The sequence below is a fragment of the Urocitellus parryii genome, chromosome 3, assembly GCF_045843805.1.
Source record: "Urocitellus parryii isolate mUroPar1 chromosome 3, mUroPar1.hap1, whole genome shotgun sequence".
Taxonomy (NCBI): Eukaryota; Metazoa; Chordata; class Mammalia; order Rodentia; family Sciuridae; genus Urocitellus; species Urocitellus parryii.
The window spans coordinates 16440928-16457655 of record NC_135533.1 but is presented as its reverse complement, the minus strand read 5'-3'; the positions used below and the strand labels follow the sequence as shown (position 1 = coordinate 16457655).

At 37.4% G+C, this 16728-nt stretch overlaps 1 protein-coding gene across 2 annotated transcripts in view; it reads right to left on the bottom strand.

Moving 5' to 3' along the window:
- Dgki (diacylglycerol kinase iota) overlaps positions 1 to 16728 on the bottom strand; it is a 414620-nt gene that overhangs the window by 75997 nt on the left and 321895 nt on the right. For both annotated transcript variants that reach the window (XM_026398565.1, XM_026398566.1), the window contains 2 exons: positions 4165 to 4244; positions 1682 to 1726 (listed from right to left, as the gene is read on the bottom strand). In XM_026398565.1, coding sequence (XP_026254350.1) covers positions 1682 to 1726; positions 4165 to 4244 — 125 coding nt within the window. The remainder of the gene's footprint in view (positions 1 to 1681; positions 1727 to 4164; positions 4245 to 16728) is intronic.

Here is a 16728-nt window from a genome sequence, read left to right as displayed (position 1 = left end):
AATGCCTAGCATACAAATTAGATAGAATGTTAAAGGCTACAAGAAAGAGGAATCAGATCACACATAGAGGGAGACAGACCAATTTATATCTCAGCAGATTTTTCAACCTAGACCCTCGAAGCCAGGAGATCCTGGAACAACATAAACCAACCTCTGAAAGAAAACGGATGCCAACCAAGAATATCCAGCACAATTAAGCTTCAGATTTGATGATGAAATAAAAACCTTTCATGATTTGTTTTCTTAATGTAAACACACTCTAAGTGACTTTTCATCCTTCTGATTACAGCCAGATGGAGGAAAAGATTCTGGAATTGTGGGATTTGCTATTTGAGAAATAAGCACATGCAAAAATAAGAACACTAAGGCATTCCAGTCATTTACCCTAAAGATAAATAAGCTGCTTTGGCTGGGGGTAGAGGGTATTTACCATCAGGATGCTGCCTAGAAGGCTACACGGTATAGAGCCTGCTTTAAACTACTGTTGTTATTGTTTCTGCAAAATGATGCTCAGCTGCAATTCTCAGGTATAGCAAAATAGACACCACAATCCAAAGTGAGGAGTGAAATGAAGTCTTACAAATTCACAAATATATACATACAGTCCTGCATAGCACCACAATGGTCAACAATGAACCATTATACACCAGTAGTCCCATAAGATTGTATATCCTGCTAACAGTAACCTCATAACCATGAGTGCATTGTACGATTTTCCCAGGACAGCTAAACTGGCTAACAGTGCACAACCCAGAAAGCACCCTTGCTGTTGAGGAACACAGGGCTGTATTTAAATCCATTACCCTTACAGAGGTATACAACATCTAGAGATTTATTTGGATACATTGTTGGCATGTTGTGACTCTCACATACCCTTCTCTACAGGGAAGGGTGTGTGTGTGCAGGCTTCTCAGAGAAAAGGGCTTTCATGGAACCACTCAGAGAGCTTTGCATGGGCTCTTACAGCTTTAGGTTGAGATTGTATGTGCATCGTACATGAGAAATCTAATGGTAAGAGGATAGCTAACGAGATCTGCAGCCTAAGATGGACAGGAAATTTAGGAAGAAACTGCTCTACCCAAATCAGGTGGGGCAGAAGACAACTGAGTATTCTCCCAGGGACTTGATGAGTGTCAGGAAGAGAGAGGGGAAGACTGGGCTCATTAGATCTCTCCAAAGACCAGCACAGGCCATGAGATGGCGTTTTAGAACTTCTGTTTGATGGTTATGGGAAACAGGGAATTTTATTTCCTGAATGTGAAGGAGTCTTCTTAGACTCTGTATTTTCAATGTGAAATCGACAGAAAGAGGAAAATAAAGCAGGAAGACCAGCAGGAAAATGGAGCATGAAATCCACCCCGATCTGGACTTTTTGGTTATGTTAGCCAATTGACCATGGCACTGCCAAGCTCCTTTGACTAAGTTTTCTGGTGACACTTCATTTTTTAATTCTTTTCAAATGATCTGGGAGAAAAAATCTACATTTTAAACTTGTCCTATGCTACAATGGTCCAAAATCAAGCAAATGCAAAAGAGTCCAGATAACAACTTCAGCAGGTTCTTCTTAGGGTGAACTCTATCCCTGGAGAAGATGTGGCCACTAAATCAAAATGAGACACAAATTGAAAATGGACTTCTTTGGCTGGAAGGTAAGAAACAAGGACAGTCAATCATGTGTTACCTGGTAATGAACTCTCTGGGAATCAGAAGAAACTGACTGCAAGTCCTAATGAGAAAATGGGAGAAAAAAAAATCCATACCTTAAAATTAGTTTGAACAAGCTGCCCCATAATTCTATCAACTGAAACTCCCAATTTAATGTGAAAATGCTCATCTGGAAAGCATCTAGCCCACTCGTATTCATGAAAGTTAAACAAGGAAGGCAATGCCAGAAATAATAAAAACATACCAACTTGGATAGAGAGAAAACAGGTCATTTGTCTACTGAAACTTATAATTGCTAATGTTTAGAGTTAAGCAACATATTATAATTTCAAGGATAGAGAAGACCACAGTAAAGAACAGGCAAACTTATTGTAATAAATGGGGATCATGTTTCATTAGCATTTGAATTTTTTGGTTTTAAAAGAAATCTTCTGAGGCTGGGCATATAGCTCTGTGGGAGAGCACTTGCCTAGCATGGCAGAGGCCTTGGGTTCAATGCCCAGTTTCTCTGTCTCTGTGTCTCTGTGTCTCTCTCTCCTTCCCTGCCTCCATGCACCCTCCATGCATCATCCATCCTCTCTCTCTCTCTCTCTCTCTCTCTCTCTCTCTCTCTCGTGCACACACACACACACACACACACACACACATATACACACAGAGAGGAAAGAGAGAGAGAGAGAGAGAGAGAGAAGGCTCTTCTGGAGTCCCTTTGTACACAAAGAATTTCTTTCTCTTACATTAAATACATGATGGTAGCTGTGTATATATTGATAAGTTGCCTTTTGTAAACCTCAAAGAGAAAATCACTGACCACCTTCACATTATCACAGAGAGAATATTAGCAGGATTGCAATGGAGATTTTACTGGCAAATTCTGAAAGCCTGCTTCCCTGCATCAAATTTTATAACTAAGTTGTCACCACTACCATATCCCCCAGGCTCAGACGTCAGCATCCTGGGTCCCTTTGTCCCTATGTCCGATTCCCAAAAGGCTTCATCATCTTACCTCACACACAAACTTCTGTACCCAAGTTTGTTTCAAAACCACTCCTCTTTATCTCTTGAGCTTACTTCCTTTTTATTTAGAATTCCCTATTAGTTGAATATTGACATGCTTATCACACCAATAAGCTAGTTTTCAACAAAGTCAATTTATTAATCATGTGCTTTCCTACTGTGAAATCTTGTTAACAAAATTACTAGAGTGCTAAATATTAAAGAAGAAGAAGAAGAAGGTTTGGTACCAATTATGATTCAGTTTTTAAGATTCAATTTTTTATGCAATGTCAAGTGACATGACATTTGTCGAATGAAATACTATATCTAGGTTTGAGGAATACAGACTCTGACTTGAGCAACCTGCTAAAAAGTTCAAAAATTTGAACTTATTTAAGTCAATCAAATTATCTACAGGAAGCTACAAGTATAAAATTTGTCCACACCTTTTATCTTAAGCATATCAGTATTAAAAATTAGACAATTATCTCTAAAAAATTTTCATTCATAATTCCATCTCAATTCTTAGCAGTGATAACGAAAAAGATTACTAATTTTTACATCAATGTATTCCTCCTATCTAAACTTATTTCTTCCAAGAGAAATAAAATCTAATGTTCATCGTTAAGTGCTTTCAACTTAAAGATATTTTAAACACTGTATATCTGCTTTCTGACATTTATATGTTTGTAGTGTGTTATGTTGGACAGAGTTGTTCATCTAGGAGTATCCATCAGAATCATGCAACAGCTAAGAATACAAATCTCTTAGCCCCACCTGAGAAAGTGACTCTAATGAGTATCTTTTACCAAGAAACAATGATAAAGAAATGGCTGTTTATATTTCTGCTTTTTGCAGAATGGAGACAGTTTACACACTCCTCCTCAAAAGTTTTTAAGAACAACCAGGAAAAATTATAATGATAAGTGTGGGTGTCATGCTATTCAAATAAATGGGACTGTCATATAGAAAATCTTTTTCTTTCTGTTTCTCCGTGGCAAGACCAGATTGAGGGAGAAAAATTATAATAATACATAGATTATTCCTTTGTGCTTTGACAAAACTTCATGAATTATACAAGGTTTTTCTTTCCTGCAGAAGTTTTATTTTTTAAATCACAGTCCCTGACAAAAGTCTATATTAGATACAAAACATTAAATAACCCCAAATCTGTTTTTTTATTACTTATCAGTGCCATCTGAAATCCTTTAAAGCTAAAAAATACAGGTATGTAGCTTGGCAAGAAGACAGAAGTTCCAAGCTACAAGCTGTGGAATGCACTAGAGAAACAGGACCCTGAGGCACCTGACCAATCCTTTCCCATTTTAACCACCAGAGGAGGGAGACAGCCATGGGGTAGGGAGGAAGACACTTAGTATAAACTTAAGGGACAAGGCTACCACATTCCCAGTTCCTCCCCAAATGTGCCACTTAAGAAGCACTGGTAATCAGTTATGAAAATGGAAAGCTAAGGAGAATAAATAATTGGCTAAATAAACTCACCTCCTGTAGGCGGTCTATGTACATACGGCAAGTCTCCAGATCACAGTCTCCACGCACAACTAGAATACCCAGAGGAATGGCTGAGAGTGAAGGAAAAAGAAAAATCTAAAATAACATATTTGATTTTTCTAGATTGGCACACATGTGTTTCTCATGGTTAAAAAATAATCTCATAAATATTATGGGATTTTTGGATATTTCCATACAGAGAAATAATCACCCTGTCCCTATACCTCTCTTTTGATTTTGGACTCTTTTTGCCTGCAGTTGTCATACACTGTCCTTGAATGATCCATGTTGTCCCTTGCCTTCATCTGGCATTCATCTCAATTTATCTCAGTGGCTCTGGTTTGAAGTGTAATACCACAGTATCAATGGATGGACTGGCAGAACAGAGGCTGCTCACAGATAGCTGATAACATATGCCTGCATTTGCAATAGGCAGCCTGAGGACAGCGCTCAAGAGGAATTCATGATTCTGGACACTTACCCTTTCCCCTCCTGAATGCACATGGTTTAAAGTTTTTGTTGGTTTACAACAGTTTTCTAACTATGAGCCTTAAGCCATTCAAGGTATTGTTGCTACCTGGTGGCCAACAACAGAAATAAAGATATAAAAAAGAAGGAGTAAGAGGAGCAAGAAAAGGAAAAGAAGAAGAAAGTTCTTAGAAGGTGCTCGGCTTAAAACCCATCAATAGACTTAAAAATAAGAACCATATGATCATCTCGATAGATGCAGAAAAAGCTTTCGACAAAGTACAGCATCCCTTTATGTTCAAAACTCTAGAAAAATTAGGGATAACTGGATCATACCTCAACATTGTAAAAGCAATCTATGATAAGCCACAGGCCAGCATCATTCTGAATGGAGAAAAATTGAAGGCATTCCCTCTAAGATCTGGTACAAGACAGGGATGCCCTCTCTCACCACTTCTGTTCAACATAGTCCTCGAAACACTGGCCAGAGCAATTAGGCAGACGTAAGAAATTAAAGGCATAAAAATAGGAAAAGAAGAACTTAAATTATCACTATTTGCAGATGATATGATTCTATACCTAGCAGACCCAAAAGGGTCTACAAAGAAGCTATTAGAGCTAATAAATGAATTCAGCAAAGTGGCAGGATATAAGATCAACACGCATAAATCAAAGGCTTTCCTGTATATCAGCGACAAATCCTCTGAAACGGAAATGAGGACAACTACTCCATTCACAATATCCCCCCAAAAAATAAAATACTTGGGAATCAACCTAACAAAAGAGGTGAAAGATTTATACAATGAAAATTACAGAACCCTAAAGAAAGACATAGAAGAAGACCTTAGAAGATGGAAAAATATACCCTGCTCATGGATAGGCAGAACCAACATCATCAAAATGGCGATATTACCAAAAGTCCTATATAAGTTCAATGCAATGCCAATCAAAATCCCAACAGCATATCTTGTAGAAATCGATAAAAGAATCATGAAATTCATATGGAATAATAAAAGACCCAGAATAGCAAAAACAATACTAAGCAGGAAGTGTGAATCAGGCGGTATAGAGATACCAGACTTCAAACTATACTACAGAGCAATAGTAACAAAAACAGCATGGTACTGGTACCAAAACAGGCGGGTGGACCAATGGTACAGAATAGAGGACACAATAACCAATCCACAAAACTACAACTATCTTATTTTTGATAAAGGGGCTAAAAGCATGCAATGGAGGAAGGATAGCATCTTCAACAAATGGTGCTGGGAAAACTGGAAATCCATTTGCACCAAAATGAATCTGAATCCCTATCTCTCGCCGTGCACAAAAGTTAACTCAAAATGGATCAAGGAGCTTGATATTAAATCAGAGACATGGCATCTGATAGAAGAAAAAGTTGGTTATGATCTACACGCTGTGGGATCGGGCTCCAAATTCCTCAATAGGACACCCATAGCGCTAGAGTTAACAAATAGAATCAACAAATGGGACTTACTCAAACTAAAAAGTTTTTTCTCAGCAAAAGAAACAATAAGAGAGATAAACAGGGAGCCTACATCCTGGGAACAAATCTTTACTCCACACACTTCAGATAGAGCCCTAATAACCAGAATATACAAAGAACTCAAAAAATTAGACAATAAGATAACAAATAACCCAATCAATAAATGGGCAAAGGACCTGAACAGACACTTCTCAGAGGAGGACATACAATCAATCAATAAGTACATGAAAAAATGCTCACCATCACTAGCAGTCAGAGAAATGCAAATCAAAACTACCCTAAGATACCATCTCACTCCAGTAAGACTGGCAGCCATTAGGAAGTCAAACAACAATAAGTGCTGGAGAGGATGCGGGGAAAAGGGCACTCTTGTTCATTGCTGGTGGGACTGCAAATTGGTGCAGCCAATTTGGAAAGCAGTATGGAGATTTCTTGGAAAGCTGGGAATGGAACCACCATTTGACCCAGCTATTCCCCTTCTCGGTCTATTCCCTAAAGCCCTAACAAGAGCATGCTACAGGGACACTGCTACATCGATGTTCATAGCAACTCAATTCACGATAGCAAGACTGTGGAACCAGCCTAGATGCCCTTCAATAGATGAATGGATAAAAAAAATGTGGCATTTATATACTATGGAGTATTACTCTGCATTAAGAAATGACAAAATCATAGAATTTGGAGGGAAATGGATGGCATTAGAGCAGATTATGCTAAGTGAAGCTAGTCAATCTTTAAAAAACAAATACCAAATGACTCCTTTGATATAAGGGGAGTAAACAAGGACAGGGCAGGGACGAAGAGCTTGAGAATAAGATTTACATTAAATAGGGATGAGAGGTGGGAGGGAAAGGGAGTGAGAAGGGAAATTGCATGGAAATGGAAGGCGATCCTCAGGGTTATACAAAATGTCATATAAGAGGAAAGGAGGGGCAAGACAAGATAATACAAATGGAAGAAATGATTTACAGTAGAAGGGGTAGAGAGAGAAAAGGGGAGGGGAGGGGAGGGGAGGGGAAGGGAGGGGGGATAGTAGAGAATTGGACAGACAGCAGAATACATCAGACACTAGAAAGGCAATATGTCAATCAATGGAAGGGAAACTGATGTGATACAGCAATTTGTATACGGGGTAAAAGCGGGAGTTCATAATCCACGTGAATCAACCGTGTAATATGATGTATTAAGAACTATGTAATGTTATGAACGTCCAATAAAAAAAAAAAAAAAAAAAAAAAAAAGAATGAAGAAACTAAGGCTTGGCAAATAAAAAAAAAAAAAAAAAAAAAACCCAACCAAGTTTAAAAGAGGCTTAGGGTAAGTGAGGTAATAGCTAGACCTCAGGGAACAATAAGGAGAAGCCAAATTATGCCCCTTTTAACATACCCTATTTAGGTAGTGGCACACAACACACAGTGGCTTCCATTTTTGAAGTAGAAATTTCCAAGTAGAAATTTCTACTTCCGATATAAATCTAACACTCCTGAAATACTGAAATCTGGTCTCCTTCCTACAGCTAAAAAACATGTGTTTATTTCTTACTTTAATAATGCAGTTATGCCAGGCGTGGTGGCACAAGTCTATCATTCCCACTGACTCTGGAGGTTGAGACAGGAAGAATGCAAGTTCAAGGCCAGGTTCACCAACTTAGCAGGCCCTAAACAACTTAGCAAAACCCTGTCACAAAATAAAAAATAAAAAAGGCTAGGAATGTGGCTCAGTGGTTAAACACCTCTGAATTCAATTCCCAGTAAAATTAAATGACATTTAATTTCAAAAGTGCAGTTACACTATTAAAATCCATGATATAACAAAAAATTCAAAATATCGAATTATCCAATTTGACACTAGCAACCAGATGATATAAAAGTAGTATTCACTAAGAGTTTTTAAAAACCTTTCATGGATTGAATTTATTTTAAAATCCTCATCATCAATAAATGGGTTTGAAAATACAAAAGGCTAGGGTTTTTAAAATGCACAGAATAAGATATAATTAAAAGTGCATGAAAACAGCTTGAGGAAATCCTGAAGTAGTAAAGAGGCCATACACTTAATCAAATAGTAACAATACAACATAGGTCATATTAAATGTATGAACTTAATCACTTGAAAACTATAGAGCAGAGGGACTAATTCTCACAAGGCACAGATTTGGAGCTCACTGAAGGATAGGGAGCCCCATTTGATCTTTCGGCTAGAGAAGCAAGGGTGTTCTAGAGAAAAAGAAACAGTTTCATGCTCAACATACCTATAGATTAGTTTCCACCAAGGAAACCAAATCAATTCCACTACCCCACTCCTTTAAGTTCCTGAAGTCCTGCATACATAAATCTTTAAAACATCTACCACTTCGTTGACCTATGGAAGCCTGTGAGTATGGATTCTCTCACATCAAGGATAAAGCCTATTTGCCTTCGATTCTTCATTGCTTAGTAGAGAAATGGCAGATATTCAATAAATGCTTGTTAAAAGAAGAAGAAAGACAGACTTAGGGCCTGCCCAAAGGTGAAAGAGAAAGTGGGCCTTTGCAGAGCAAGCTGATTTTCCAGGGAAGGGCACTTCTCCTAGAAACAGAAGTAGAGGATGTGCATCTGGCAGGAGCTTGCTTTTGCCTACTCTTCGAGAAGCCAAGCAAGAGAGTTATTGAGCAGAAGGTATGGAATCCTCAAAGCGCCATACATTTGAGGGAATAATAATCTGGAAGAATATATTTCCCTTTTTTGAAGATAAACAGAAGCCTCAAAAAGTTTTAGGATGAATCATGCATGTTGAAAGACAATGGAATGTAAATCCAATAAGGGATCCCTTAAAACTACTGATTCATCAAGCCCAGTTATACTATTAAGTAGAATGAAATCAGGTGATTCACTAAGGTTAAAGTAAAATAAGGATTTATAATACTTAAAGAATAATATTGAAAAGCTAGAATTTTGGCTTAACTGGCAATCCAAAGGTTGTGGAAAATAAATATATATATCAATAACTTACATGACAGTATACATTGGAATCTTGTTGAATGATACTTTCTCTTAATTTTAGTTGAAAAATGTAGAAGAATGGATTTTAATTGATACTTACCTATTAAATTGGGGAATTCATTTTCTAGAAATGCAGCAATAATCCTATCAAAACTTCTGATATCCTTCTATTACTAGTACTTACATTCATCTCATCCAAATATAAATTTAATGTACCCAGTTGCAGATATTTTTGTTTGTTTTTGAATATATCTATCATGTATTTCTTTCTTTATTTATTTATATATGGCAGCAGAATGCATTACAAATCTTACTACATATATAGAGCACAATTTTTCATATCTCTGGTTGTATACATAGTATATTGACACCAATTTGTGTCTTCATACCTATACTTTGGATAATAATGATTATCATATTCCACCATCATTAACTACCCCATACCCCCTTCATTCCCCTCCAACCCTTTGCTCTATCTAGAGTTTGTCGATTCCTCCCATGCTCCCACTCCCTATCCCACTATAAATCAGCCTCCTTATATCAACAAAAATATTCAGCATTTGGTTTTTGGGATTGGCTAACTTCACTTAGCATTATCTACTCTAACTCCATCCATTTACCTGCAAAGCCATGATTTTATCTCTTTTATTGATGAGTAATATTCCATTGTATATATATGCCACATTTTTTTATCCATTCATCTATTGAAGGGCATCTAGGTTGGTTCCACAGTTTAGCTATTGTAAATTGTGCATCTATAAATATTGATATGGCTGTGTCCCTGTAGTATGCTGTTTTTAAGTCCTTTGGGTATAGACTGAGGAGAGGGATAGCTGGGTTAAATGGCGGTTCCATTCACAATTTTCCAAGAAATCTCCATACTGCTTTCCATATTGGCTGCAACAATTTGTAGTCTCTCCAGCAGTATATGAGTTTTACCCCACATCCTCTCCAACACTTGTTTTTATGGGTAATAGCTGCCATTCTGACTGGAGTGAGATGAAATCTTAAAGTGGTTTTGATTTGCATTTCTCTAATCAACAAATACATGAAAAAATGTTCATCATCAAATATTTTAAACTACAATTAGAGACTGGATATTCAAGATCTGGAATCAAAAAGAAATAGCAAGAAAGAAGTTTTAAGAGATGTTTCATTCACTTCTACCATATGTATAAAATTAACTACTTTGTCTAGTCCTCAAGTAGCTAATAAGTAAAAGTAACTGTTTTGGACTAAATGATACTTATCTGTAATTGGATTTTTTAAAAGCCACTTGTATCACAAATTCCTAACATGATGACCATCAACTGGGAAATTTATGCTAAGAGGACAGCAGCAGGCAGTAGAAAGGATTCATCATCTTTCTCTTCTTGATTTAAACCCCAGCCCTGCTTTGGTCTTGAACATTCATTGCTCAAATTAGCTCTTTGTTCTTGCAAGTTACTCAATTCTTCTGAGCCCTGGTTTGAAGACTATGGTATTTAGAATAGGTATCTGGCAGGATTTTATGAAGCTTGACTCCACACTACACTTAAAATAGAATTAACAAAACACCAATACTAATTCTCCTCCACTCCCTTCACTATCTTTTGGGCATGTTTTATTATAAATTGGATATACCCAAGCATTGATATTTTAATATATCATAATGAGATGAGGACCTGTGAATAGTAATTCCATAAATTATACTCATATTTACTTAAAAGTAATTTCTACTTTCTTCAATGGGAAAGTATTTTTGTAACACAAAACTACTGTAATCTGGCTCTTCCATTTGGAACATTGTATGGTAAAGAGAAAGCAGAAACTTGTGAAAAACACCACCTCCAGTTGATAGTATGGATAACCAAATGCCAAATTTTGAAGCATTTTCTTCAATTTTAATTAAGAGTAGTGAGAGTGCTTAGGACCTGATCATGGTGTTACCACCCTGGTCTCCACAACTCATCTTAGTGTGGTGTTGGAGACTCTGGCTCCAATAAGCATCAGCCAGTTCTCAGCTTACACAATGGAACAGGGATCAAATGCAATGCACAGGTTCTAACTAAGCAAAACAAACAAAAAACCCAACCTGGTTTCTAGAGTAAAACCATATTTAACACATACATTTCCCTCTCACTAGAAATCCTACTGAATTACAATAAAGGAATTTTAAAAGGATATAAACCAATAAAAATGAACAGGAATGGTAAAGAGAAAATAGAAACAGATGAAGCAGAAGAAAAACTGGTGACTGACCCAGAGTCCTACAGAGTCCAGTCCTAAACCACAGGTGGAGATGGATGAGAATAATCACAATTTATACTTCAAAACCCTCAAAAACCTTGCAAACTGGCAGCACCAGGTCCATCAGGAGCTAAAGTTAAATAGGACAGCTAAAATAGGAGCACGGGATGGGGCAAGACTCCATCCCCACCACCCATCCAGATGACAGATATATTGGGTTACCAAATAATTGGAGCACTGTGATTCCAGATACAGATGCAGAAAGCAGTCACCATTAAGATTCTCATAGCCTTTAAATGACTATTTTCCAAGCAAAGTCAGAATGCCTAGGAAAACCTGAACCAGTTTTCAGTTGTGTGTGTGTGTGTGTGTGTGTGTGTGTGTGTAAATACATGAAATGCTCTTCCTTAACCTATTGTCAAGAGCAAGAGGTAGATCACAGAAAAGCAGACATATTCAATGACATTTCCTCTAACAATAGTTCCACTTGATTATGTAGAATCTACCTGCCAAATGCTTCCCAGGACTCACGAGTCACCTTGCCCACAAAACTCCCTCAGAGTGGACACATGTGCCCTTTCAGGGAAGCTGAAGCCAGACAATGACCAGAGATTCTTTTTAGCTGTCTTTGGGATCCTTCATCCAAAGGTGAAGGATCCTAAAGGTGAAGGATCCCAAAGATCCTTCATTTCTTTACATAGGGCATTTAGGTTGGCTTCTCAGGGTTTCAAAACTATTCACTATCTGGTTTAGGAGTGCAAACACTGATGCTAAATACATGTCTATCAAGAGAATGAGAAATACAGAAATTAGTGTAGTGGTTACCCTGGTAGCAGAGAGGTGGAGGGGACATTGTTCCATTTCTTAATCTAGGTGTGACTATTTTACTATCAGTCTTTAAACCTGTGCAATATATATTTGTTCTGCTTAATTATATGTGCTGATTTGATTGGATAGTACATGTCATTTCTGTCTTTGAGAGTATTTCTGAAAGACAATAAATGAAGGGCAAATTCTCTCTAGAGCTGAGATATCCATCTTCTTTTGCTGTCATACCTCACATCTCTTGGTGTCCTGGCTTTTGGCTCCAGGACTTACATCAGTGCCAGCCCTCAATCTCACCCCTGTTCTTAGGCCCACAGTATCACACTGGGAGCTACCCCCACAGAAGCCCTGGATTTGGGGTCTTTGCCATGGACTGGGGTAAACCACAGAAGAATTTCCTCTCCCCTAGTTTGCAGATGACATACTGTGGAACCTGTCCTCCATAATCGCATGAGCCAAGACAAGTAACAGATGTCCTCCTATTTATCTCTATATCCTAATGGTTCTGTATCTCTTGTGAACCTCGATCATGTATTTGAAGACACAGAGAGAAACCAGACATCTGAAAACCGGAAAGAGAGCAGTTAAGACAAGGATGAAGCTTCTTGCGCAAATCTGAGTACATAAACAGGAAAGAAACTGGAGAGTTAACTTGTGATCCTCACTTTGAGAAAACTATACTACCAATTACTTCTTTCTAGCAAAAGCATGAGTCCTGCCCTGGCTCCTGTTTAAGTCTTCACCCTGATCTCCATTAACCCCCTATCCCTATTTCTGTTTGTTTAAGTGTCTCCTAATGCAAAATGTGATTAAATTAATGGGATGAGAAATCCATTATACATTTCACATGTGTGTGCTCTAGATTTTATGTTTGAAATAAAATGCCAACAGGTCATACTAATTAACTTTGCCTTAGATGCTTGAAGTTAGGACAACTTGAGCTATTATGCAAATTTATACCAAATAGTACATAAATTAACACTAGTCATCTTTAGCAAATTAAAAATCTTTGAGCAACCAATCTACAAGAGTGTTCTTTTATCTACAAGAAAAATGTTTTAAAGTATACACGTACTAAAGAAAACATGTCAAAATATGATTTCTAAAAGATCTATTTCACCACAAACTCTAAGCAGGACCAGGGAGTAGATCAACCATGTTTACCCTCTATATGGGGCTGACTTAATCAAAACACTAAACACCAAATTTTTAAAGGCTGTAGAAGGTACCTGAAGTTTTAAGAAAACTTAAAATATAGGTTACAAAGACCAAGAGGTGTAATAAAAAGACATTCAAATAATGTCTTCAAGTGAATAATTATTTGATTGAAGAAAGACGACAAAGAGATCCTTGTGGATTGATTCTGAGGTAGCTACCTCTCCTAGGAATCTCTGAATCAAATTTTGTTCTTGTAAAACTTCGGGGTTTACTGAATTGAGATGAGGCCAATGTGAATCTACAGTGGATGAGGATCTAAGGTTAATCCCAAGGTACAGATCCTGAGTCCCCAGATACTGGGCTGAGCTAGGAGCACTCCCCTAAGGCAAAGCTGCTTTGAGCTCAGTCCTGGGGGTTCTGAAAATGAGCCCTGAAAGGAGAAGCTCAGGAGCTTTATTTTCTTACATGAGTAAATCATAGTGCAGGTTTGGAAAAACCAGTCAAGCCAGAATAGACTTTCTCTGTATATATACTCTGAGAGCATGATGTAATTCACGCTATATCAAAGATAGACACCCTGAGTCATGTTCTAGGGGATTCTATTTTATAATGTGATATGATATGATTTACATGAATTTGGTCAGGGGTGGATGAACAAGAAAATGATAAAACCAATTATATGATATGGAGAAGGACAAGAAGAAAGAAAGAACAGGAGGAACAAGAAAAGGAGGAAGAAAGAAGAACAAAGAAGGAGAGAATAATGAAGAAGAAGGGTGAGGAGAAAGGGGAAGAGAATGAAATCACAGTAATGTCAAAATATGCCAGTTTTATTGTGTTATTTAATCTTTGCCCCAGTCTTGATGGGTGGACGTGGTTATTCCTATTCCTAAGTCTCAGAAAGACTCAGCGACATGCCCTGAATGTTACAACTACTAGATGGAACGACTTAGCTTCTACCCCAGGTGTCTCTCATGTAAGAGTTTCAGTTCTGACTATTTCTACCTCCCATCAAGCATGGCCACGTGGGAGGATGGAGTCCCCATGACCTCTCAACACTGAGCTCAGAAAGGTGAAGGCAAAAACAAGTGACCAGCTAGCCAAGGAGAGGATGGACACACAAGTCCCACATGCAGAGCTTCCCAAGGGAAAGGCTGTGGACAGGCAGGAAACAGGGCCGAGCCTGGACAGAGTAGAAGGACATGGTGTGCAGAAGCCATGAGTGAGCTGGACGTGGCCAGAGTTGGGTCTCATCCTAAGGCTCCCCTCCCCTCCTTTCTACTAGCCAGCTTCTGAGAGACTAACAGCCCATAAATCAGGCTTATTAATCCTGTAAAGAGGCTTGCTGTGTAATCTTTGTGGTAATTTAGGGGGTCATACAATTAAAGTGAATATCGCTTACTTTATAAAGAAATACAACTGCAAATTGTGAGCAGATGGTAATCATTTTGGGGACAGTAGTGATGACAAGACGATAACAGACTTTAATCAAAATTGTGTTGGAATATCACATGACTTGCTTTGCTATAATATTCGTATACTACAATTTCCAGTATTGAACTGAATCACTGATTGATGGTTGACATAAACTAAACAAAAACAAGGATCATGCTTTCCCTTGAGGTGTGAAAAATTCATGACATCAGATAAACAAGGTATTCGAAGGTGTTCCCCAAGTATTTTTTTTAATCAAGTGCTTAACTAAACATTAGTAATTTATCATTTCTGATTGGCTAGCATTCAACATTAGCAATTTGGTAGTTTTGCTATGATAAAATAGTATTCTCATACCATCCTTTTCAATGTTTATTTTTGTTACATAACTATATCTAGAAAAATATCATAATTATGGATACTTTTGATCATTTTGATTGTTCAATGTGTTTAGCGTGTCTAAGTGCAATGCAGTGTCTAAGTAACAGAAGAGATGGTGGAGCCTACCTCCCTGGTTGCTATAAAGATAAGTCAGCACCTGTAAGGCACATACCCACCGAAAATCCATCCTCTGGTCACTCTCCTAAGCCTTATTACATTCATCCCTTTTTCTTCCTAATTCTATTATCAACACATACTAGCCATTCGAAAACCTTCAAAGCAATTTTGTCAGACCTTAAGTGCAAACTTCTGTAACAGATAATGTGTTGCACCAAAGCCTCAAAGCCTAGAGCCTGAAGTAAAGCAAGTAAATAAGGGAATCTACCAAACCTACAAGAACTTGAGGGAAATCACAGCTGGCAGCTTTTCCACACAAGCAAAGGCCTTCAGAGCCAACGCATGAAGAGAGAACCACCTCTGACACTAAGTCCCCATGAAACTGATAATGGGATTTGTAGAAAGGGAGAAAACTCACAGCAGTTAATTCAGTCTCTGCAAGGTATCACTGTGGAAATGAAGGGCCAAGAGCTCAGCAGGTTAGAAAAAGAAAGGATTTAATTATCTGACACTTTTGCTATTACAGTGTAATTCTGTTAAAACAGAATTGCACCTAAATAGAGCCATTTACTTATTCAAAGCACAAACACAACTATCTTTAATGGGATCATTAAAAGAAGGTGTGATACCTTGCAGAAAAGCTTCTCAGAAACTGTAAGAGATTGCAAAGGTTGGTTTTTAAATTCTAAATAAACCCGTAAATAATAGTATACTTGAAGAGATTTTGTCAAGGCAAAAAAAAAAAATACTGATAACTTTCTGAAAAGAACAATAAATAGAATCACAGGGATTTAAAAAGTCATAAAATTAAAAAGAGCATTGAACAAGAATATAAACTGTCAAATACCAGCAATAATCTTAGAATCAATGTATTTTGTCTTAGCACTATAGAGACATACAATTTTTAAAACTTGATATTTCCTTAATGATCAATTTTAGATTTATTGACAAAAAATAGAGCTTATTAAGTATTTAGTATCTTTTTAACAACCTAAATGTAGTTTGAAATTAGTATGAAATGAGCCAAAGTTATCAGGAATGAAATTTTTGTTTGATGATTGATAATAGGCAGAATCATTTAGCAATATTTCCATCCAATTCTCCCCACCTGAGGGCCTCAGGTACTTTTTGCTGACTTGGAACCAGCAAGGAGCTATTAATAAGCAGATTAGCATACAAAAGGAAATGAGACACCCTGAGAACTTTACACCTTGCCTTGCCATGCCTGGTGACGGGAGTCTGTCAAAGATTTCACAACCCCTGGTTCTTGTGATTAAAAATGATTCTAGAGTTTGGATTTCCTAGCTTGAGCTTAAACAAGCCGGGTAGGTAGTTAATTAGAAATGTCACCCATAAGATAAAAGGAAACCACAGTTTTCATAGTATTCTAGTAGAAAATAAGATTTATTAAGGTGTGCTTTTCAGAAACTAGATAGTTCTTTACAAATTTGAGTT